The 8,191-nt window shown below is 42.6% G+C and overlaps 1 protein-coding gene across 1 annotated transcript; it reads right to left on the bottom strand.

The window, feature by feature from the left end:
- Nucleotides 1-466: 466 nt before the first annotated feature.
- prdm13 (PR domain containing 13) lies at nucleotides 467-7,167 on the bottom strand. Its single transcript, XM_034228536.1, has 4 exons — nucleotides 6,898-7,167; nucleotides 5,389-5,520; nucleotides 5,150-5,270; nucleotides 467-3,114 (listed from the first exon to the last, which is right to left on the bottom strand). Exons 1-4 carry the CDS (start codon nucleotides 7,063-7,065, stop codon nucleotides 1,622-1,624), a joined length of 1,914 nt encoding a protein of 637 aa, XP_034084427.1. The 5' UTR covers nucleotides 7,066-7,167; the 3' UTR covers nucleotides 467-1,621.
- Between the last annotated feature and the right edge of the window lie 1,024 nt (nucleotides 7,168-8,191).

Genomic DNA, 8,191 nt, shown 5'->3' with positions numbered 1-8,191 from the left:
AAGATAAATATGGGCAAGTTTTTATTTATTAAAAAATAATTCTGCACTTTTGCATTTTTTACATTTTACATTTCATACTTTTAATGAACCTTTGCTAATACAATTAACATTTCAATGCAGGCTTTTGTGGCAGATTACTTTCACAATGCGCAATTCTTACTTTTATTTAGGCTAATTAAAGCGTCCGAATATGCCTTTTCAAATGATCATGTATAATATATTATATCAAATATTCTTTCAAATTTAGGAAAGGTAAAGAAGACTTACCGTTTGACTTGATTACAACAGGCTACTGGCTAAACTTTGATGCAGATGTATTGGATGCAGACGAAAAAATATATATAAATAAATTAAATATGAATATATTTCTGTTCAACTGCAATACCTTTATACTGAGTGTCACACAAAACATCCAATTAAAGAAAGTATACACATATGGCAATCATGGACTCACGGACAATTAAGAAAACCTCAAACACGTTTTTTAATATTTTTAAATTAAATGTATTCAAAAACCAACAACTTAATGGACAGGAGAAAAATGTTGTGCTCATAGACAATATCACTTGTAAACAAACGTATACAACACTTCTCCACTGAAATGTGAAATATCATACTTTACACTTTACACTAGGCTATAACTGCAATCCATACAATTTCCTTTCTCTAGAAATAATTCCTTAAATAAAACTGGGCTGCTGCTGCTTCTCTCAGAGCAGCGTGCCTCGGCAAGAAAGTGCAAATTTAAGTACAGTGTGTTATTAATGAGGCTGCAGGGATCCGTTAATAAAGCCATGATCATAAACTGGATTATATGAATCAATATGCATCGGTTTTGTTGAACTGAAATGCCCATTGCTGTTTTTAAAGTGCAACTGACAGTTTAGAAGGGGATGTGGGAATGATTTTTTAATTGTATAAAAATAATCATATTTGTGCAGCTCATTCGTGAATATCCGGGGTGATGGAATGTGTTTTTATTTTTGGATTAGGTCTTTCGATAAATTAACCCAGATGTCCTTTCTCAAGGGGCGACAAACAACAAAAATATTCTTTTTTTTACACAAATAAAAATGATATCTAAGTTAAGTCATTTAGTCTCATATTCAGCCTTGATTTGTCTATTTTCTTAAAGCAACTGACACTGTCTAATGTCGGATCTTTGTTCTTGTTTAGTGTAGTGTTTCTTTAGAATTGTTAGCATTTTTTCAACGCAGCAAAATACATTTAACCAACTGCATGGAGAAAAATTAAAGCAAAATATATTATAGTCATTTGAAACAAACAAAAATGTCTGCAGCCCCACTGGCAGACTGTGTTTTACGCATGGTTAAGAAAGCGTGCCAGAACCCAAGGCCACAGGTTATTTGGCACAAAGAAAACATGTTGCATTGTCCAAGAGATAGACAAAGAAAATGTTACCTGCCCCAAATCTGTGACTAACAAAATAAATATGTGTTTTCTCTCTCGAATATGTCATGATGAAACACCAAACAGAAAGTCAAAGATTAGAAGATTTAGGCCTTTGGGTAAAAAACAAATCTAGATTCAGCACAAGACTAAATGACATTGTGTACATAATTTAAAGTCACTGATCAGTGTCTCTGGCCCTGAACGCATCTCAGTCAGTGTTTTTGCTCGACTCTTCCTGGTCGCTCTGGTCGTCGGTGAAGCACACGTCCACGTCGCTGTCATTGTCGCTCTTTTGCTCTGCGTCCTCGAACAGGCCTCCCGGTTTGTCCTCCAGTTTCTTCACGGTCTGCCCGGGGTGTCTGGACTTCACGTGCCTCTCCAAGTCGCGTCTGCGCACCAGCACCTTGCCGCAAAATTCGCACCTGTATGGCGTGTTTCCCTCTGCGTGCAGCCGGATGTGCTTGTTCAGGTTGCTTGGGTCTCCGAAGGGCCTGAAGCACACTTTGCACTTAAGCGGCTTGTAACCTGTGTGAGTCCTCATGTGGATTTTCAGGCCGTATTTCCTGGAGTACAGCTTGCCGCAGTACAGACACAGGTGTCCCTTTTTCGGCTTGCCTGACCCGGCGTTGCTCGCGGTTCCTGTGGGCATTGAGTCCAGCCTCGTCCGGTTCTTATCCGCCGCAATTTCAGACAGCTGTTGCGTGTGCATGGCGATCTCCCGGTCGATGTTTGCGATTGAGCCCAGGTCGTGGTTCAATGAGGGCGCACCGAAGTAGGACATGGACTCCGGGTACTTGAGGAGGTTGCTGAAGTGGAATTTGAGAGGATAGTATGGCGAGCTGTACAGAAGCTCTCCGTTATACACAGTGAGGGGCATTAGGGGGATGTTGCAGTCTCCACCGTATGTCTTGACCCCATCAAAGTGAGGGAGAGAGAACCTCTCAAAATGCAGTCCAGGGGGCATCTGGGGGTAGCGGGAAGGGGACAGGCCGGGATGCATACGGCTCTCTACGTGCTTAAAAGCTGACGTCTCCTCTACGTGAGGCAGCAGCGGGAAACCCCGGATGGCGTTTGTACATGGCACCATTTGAGATGAGGAGTCCATGATTGCAGGTGTGCACTTGGGAGGGTGGCTGCCTCCTCCGTTTAGAGTCTCGCCAACATTGCGGATTGGTTTCATGTTTCCAATTAGCTTGCCGAACCCCAGGCTGCTCAGCTTCGCGTTTGCTTCCTCTCTGGATGCGTCCGCGCCCGGGACTTTGGAGACTCCGGTGGGTTTGAAGGCAGAGCGCACACCCGGATGGAAGCCCATGCTGCTCAACATTGAGGATGTAGCCCCAAGGCCAAGGATGTGTCCTTGGTTTCTGGCTGAGGTAACGCTCATGTCGAGGGCTCTGTCCTGCTCCTCTGTGCTGCTTTTCTTCGACAGTCCAACTTTTTGCAGAAACGGCGATGAGGACACAGCCCGCCTGCCAGAGTCTGAGATGGAGGAGTTACTGTGGCCGCTCCTCGGGGAGGTGGAAGTGTTCGGGATATCTCCAGACTTTGGTGACCTGGTGAAGGTCTCCGTGCCTCTGGCCTGCTCGCTGCTCAAAAAGCCCCGCCCGTTGCTCAGGGTGCAGTGGAAGTGGACGTGGGCCTTGAGTGTGTTGGGGTACTTGAATATTCGCCAACAGTACCAGCAGATGTAACGCTCCTCACCTGAAGAGACAGAGAGAGAACATGACATTAATTATCAGTTGGACAAGGATCATTAAGTCACACAACACAGCGTGAAGACAGATAATTCCCTGCCAAATTACAAAATATTCCCGTGCGTAAAAGGGCATGTCCGTGCGTAAAACGAGCATAACAGGTTTTTAAACCTGTGGAGAAATACCTGTAAACTGCTACACAGACAAATGCCCCCTCCCCTCTTCCCCTCACAGCACACGAACATATATTGAACAGGGGTTGTGATAAAATGTAAAAACTAATATTTGAGATAAATGGGCCTCGAGATTAAATGGATAGATTGTCAAAATTAAGCTTTGTAAAAATAAAAAAACATAAATGTTTCCTTAAAAATACATGGCCCTTTTAAAAAGAAGCATTTTCTGTTAATGTAAGGATAATGGACATGAGCCGGTTTCTAAGATCCGGTGCCAAATGGTAATTTGACACAGGAGGCCGTTTAAGTGAGTCGAGCACTCCGAGGTTAATATAGATGTAATGATTTTGTAATCCTCATGCGGGTCATTGTTTATGGCCGCCATCAAAAGAGCAAACGCCCTGCCCAATCTGGCGCTCAGAACCCATGCATTGAATGCGGGACTTTCTCTCTCTGTGCGCTTTCCCGTGGAAGTGACAGCAGCTGTTGCTTGAAATCGCAAGTCTCCAGAAACAATGGCGGCGGCCCATCTGTTGACGCCTAATAATGGGAGAGAGCGTATGTCCAGGAGAGCACACGGTGATGGGCCGGAGAATCAAGGCAATATACACCCCATATAAAAGTTAGTATTCATTAAGGCACAATACCTTGACGCACCCACCTAATTTGCCGTGAAGCACTTGTTTTTGAGTTTATTTGCTTTTGAATACATGAATATTAATGACGCGATGACATTTGTTAACCTCCGTCTCGCAACTGAATCAACAGCCTCTTCTTTTTCCAGGGACGACCAGACTCGTTAGTTTGTGATTTTAATTGCTTTTTTATTGGGTTTAAGCACCGTAATTACTTTATCACAATTATTATTATTTTTATCTCGACGTACATTTGATATAATTTGAAGCTTCGACGTTTCGCTTTTACAGTAATTCAAGTAGTTAAGAGGCCCTTCCAGGTCAACACGAAACGTATAATCAAAAATCATCTTCACTTAATGGAATCCCAGCAAAGTGTCTGTTGTTTATAATCTTTTTTTAATCGGATTAGTTCCTGTTCAGCCATGGTGTTTTGCCAAGATTAACGAATAATCCCCAAGCGCAACCGCCAAACTATCATTACCAGCCCAAACACGGATTAAAATTCCTAACTATTTTTGAAAGCAGTTGATCAGTGTTAATTTAAAGCTGCGTATATGCGTTAATTATGCTTTATTCCCTGTATTGTATAATATTATTGCAATCGGATTATTTTTGCCTATACACAATATTGAAGGCTCGCCGCACATGATTAAAAGCTATCACTATCCGATCAAATCCTTGCTTCTGTAGGCCTGAACCAATATTTGCATCCCTTTATTCAAACGAATTATATGTTTTCACCAAAAGGCAATTTTCCAATTGATTTAATATTCTTTAAATGGTAGAAGTCGTTGTGTGTTTTTTTTATTCTACTATAAACAAATTAACAACAACAAATAGTCTGCCTGAGGAAAAGACAACATGCAATCGATTTCCATCTCTGTGCGATAACGGACAGACATTATTGGTATTGGCAGTCATTTAGCTGTGCAGTGATGCCCCCCCCCCCCCCCCCCCCCCCCCTCCACATGTCGATGTTGTGTCAGACCTCGGTGAAGTCATGCCCACACTTTGAAGGATAAGCAATAAAAAAAACATTTACCTAAAAGTTTCTGTGATATTTGGAATCATTGTTATTGCATCTTAAATCCCCAGTGCTGCCATTCAGTTACCCCCCTGATATACCCCTATAAATCAGAGCTAGTAGGATCATGTTTTCCTTAAATTCCCATTATTTAAATCCCAGACTATAGCCCCCTCCCAGGTCATTATTAGCATTCTGATTTACCTTTTTCGTCGTGCGTTGGAGTAGCAGTGGTCGGGATGTCGTACCACTGGGCCAGAGCGTTGGAGTACCAAACACTGAGCTCCTCTCCTGAAGGGATTTCTCTCAGCACACGGTAAAAGATCTACAAACAGAAAGTGGGAAGAGGAGAGGGAGTTAACGGAAGTGTCCAAAAGGCGAGGGAGGGAGGGGGGAATCCGGTATTGTCATTAAAGTGTGATGAGAATTTAGATAGTATTTACCTGTCCGCCAGGTAAGTCTGAAACCGCCTCCAGGTTCTGCTCTGGGCTGTTCCTGGCTGCACGGATCAGTCCGATCCAGTCTGGCACGGGACAGCCCGATTCATCCACGAACTCCCCGCGAACCAAGCGAACCTAAGCCATAAAAACAAAACGCTAAATACACAGTTTGATAGGAGAATATGAACACCGAGGCCCTTTCAAATGTCCCCTCGAAGACAAACCGACACAACTTAAAATGAATACATAAAACTACAGCATTTAAAACAAATGTTCCCTTTTTGATTTTTTTTTTGCAGGTTTTTATTTCCCATTATCATTCCCCGTTTTTCTTTATTTTGTTATTTCATAGTTCATTTTAACGATTTTTTTCACCAGCTCTTCTGCTATATTACCTGAAGGACTGCGGCCACGCCTGACCACAACGTCCTTTAATGCGTCTTTATCCGCTCTGCTGATAATTTACTAAAGAGAATGACACTCGGGCCTAATTGAGTTGATATGGGAAACAAATTTGAGGAGTGTCAGAGCGTTTCTAAACTGTTCAAGGACATTAAAGATCGAAGCGTGACATTTAACACAGAGATTGCACCTGATGATCGCCGGCAGCCCGGGGCCACGCATTTAGACGCATCAATCACAAGCGCTGACAGCTGCAACAATAACTGGGTGGGTTATAGATGCACTTATAGCCGCAGATTGTTTACCCATATTGTGTACACATTTATAATTGACTTATTTATTTATTTGTAATGTTCTTCTTTTACATTTAAAGTGTCATTAGATTTGTATTTTCTCATTTTTTGATCATCTGCACTTGAAAACCAAATATTTACCACCTCAGCAATGGTTCATTATCTGTTATTATTAGTCATTTGTCGTTCCCCGGGCTATGGCCCCGGCCTCAGTGCCATCTTTCTGTGGCCGGATTCCATTAAAATTAAACGGCTCATCGGGATAACAGGCCCGCCAGGCGGTGATATGTGAGGCGGCTGAGGGCATGAAGTCCCACACAGCAGACCCGGGTCGCCCATTAGGCCGGTTAAGTAGAAGCACAGACTGACAAGTCGGCCACTAATGGAGTTCAATTATTTCCAAACTGACAGGCCAAACCAATTAATAAGCGAAGGCCCGATGGAGTTTGACAGTGCAGCTTAAAAACCCAAATCGTTCGTTTTTAATATGAAACAACCTTTATTTAATTTTTAACATAAAATGTTTTTTTTATTAAGGAGGTTACTTGTTGTAATCGGTGGTACATTTTGCAGGACTAAAATGGTACAAATGCTTGAAAAAAAGTTTTTGATGCAATGTTCAACTAAATAAATTCGTAATAAATAAATAAAAAGTGTATTTAAAAATATCGCATCCATTCAAAGCTATCCAATGCACCAGAATAATTTCAAAACATTAAAACATTTTTTTAGCTAGACACATGAAATGCAACATAAACCCAATTTAAGAATAAACGTGACCTTTTAAAAGAAAAAAATAACAGTTTTTTAATCTCACCTTCTTCTTAGGACCAAGTTCCTTGCGATCTGAAACGTACTTCCCGAGTTTGAAGATGCCCGGTACCGGTCCTATCCGGAGCCCGGTCGGGATGCTGCAGTCCGCAAATACACTGACGGTGGTGGGCGCCCGGGTGGCTTGCATGGCGTGGGGTGAGATCAGAACCATGAAGACTGATGGAGACCGAGTGAGAGAGTGCAGGAAAGGAGGAAGAGGAGGACGAAGAGAGGATGAGGACCGGCCGATATCCGCCCTCAAAGTGACGCGGTGGCGTTATGCTCTCCGGCTTTTCTAGTGATGGTGAAGGCAAGGTAGCCCCCCCCCCCCCCCCCTTTGCACACCCTCCACCCCTCTCCAGCTCAGGATGCTATAAGGTAGTTAAAAGGGGGAGACGAGGGAGTTTGCAGCAGCAGCGTGTGTGGGTGAGTGTGAGAGAGTTGGGCTCCCCAGCAGCTGTGAGGAGAGGGAAAACGGGCCTGCCTGGTCACATGGAGACTTTCCCTCCGCATAATGAATTGCTCCAAAACGGTCAAGAGGCACAAAGAGCCAGGCGACCTTCCCATCCCCAAAATCCAATTTGTCAAGGGCAGAGAAAAGAGGGAGCAGAATCAAAGGTCCAGAGCGACCATTAATCCTCAGCATGTGGCTTTGTGGCGCAGACAGTTCCGATATTTTAACTGACAAATCCACTGTATAATTTCTCCATAAATCCTCATCCTTTTCCATTCTTCCCTTTCAAACCAGGTTTTGGAAATCAGAGGCTACTTTAAATCTACTTGGCTGGCATTCTTCGGGGTTTATATACTTCAAAGCGCTTTATTCTGCCTCCTCCTTTGTGTGCGCACTTTAACAAAAGAGCAGGAAAGTTTAGAGGACTTGTTAACTTCTATTGACTCTCGGCGTGTGCCGGGTTGAGATCAGGCAGGTACTCAAAAGGAACCAGCAGAAGGAAGAGAGAAAAAAACAACTAGAGAATAACCAGCACCATCTTCCCACACCACACACTTGTGGTTTTCTTGTCTTCCTTATTCAACACGTACGTTCTGCGGGATTAATGTGATATGTTATATATTTGAGTATTATTTAACCCTTTATATTGTAGCTCAGTTTAGACATCTGTTAAGGGAATACATATTAAGGGTAACTGATAAATAATTATTTAAAAAATGTGTTCATATATAAAACACATTAGAGAAAAATCTGAAATGTGTAGAACAACATATTTAAATACATAGTTTCATTTGATAATTTACTTTAAATCCATGTTAAAGTCCCAAAGTCACTATGAATATGA

This window comes from Gymnodraco acuticeps, unplaced genomic scaffold, assembly GCF_902827175.1.
Source record: "Gymnodraco acuticeps unplaced genomic scaffold, fGymAcu1.1, whole genome shotgun sequence".
NCBI lineage: Eukaryota > Metazoa > Chordata > Actinopteri > Perciformes > Bathydraconidae > Gymnodraco > Gymnodraco acuticeps.
This window is presented reverse-complemented; position numbering and strand designations above follow the sequence as displayed.

Bases quoted from the DNA above. Each gene is read 5' to 3' on its own strand.
- prdm13 (XM_034228536.1), bottom strand. From the start codon at position 7,065: ATGGTTCTGATCTCACCCCACGCCATGCAAGCCACCCGGGCGCCCACC. The intron at 5,521-6,897 runs GTGAGATTAAAA...TTTATGGCTTAG, and splicing joins AACTTGGTCCTAAGAAGAAG to GTTCGCTTGGTTCGCGGGGA. The intron at 3,115-5,149 runs GTAAATCAGAAT...CTGTCTCTTCAG, and splicing joins TCCAACGCACGACGAAAAAG to GTGAGGAGCGTTACATCTGC.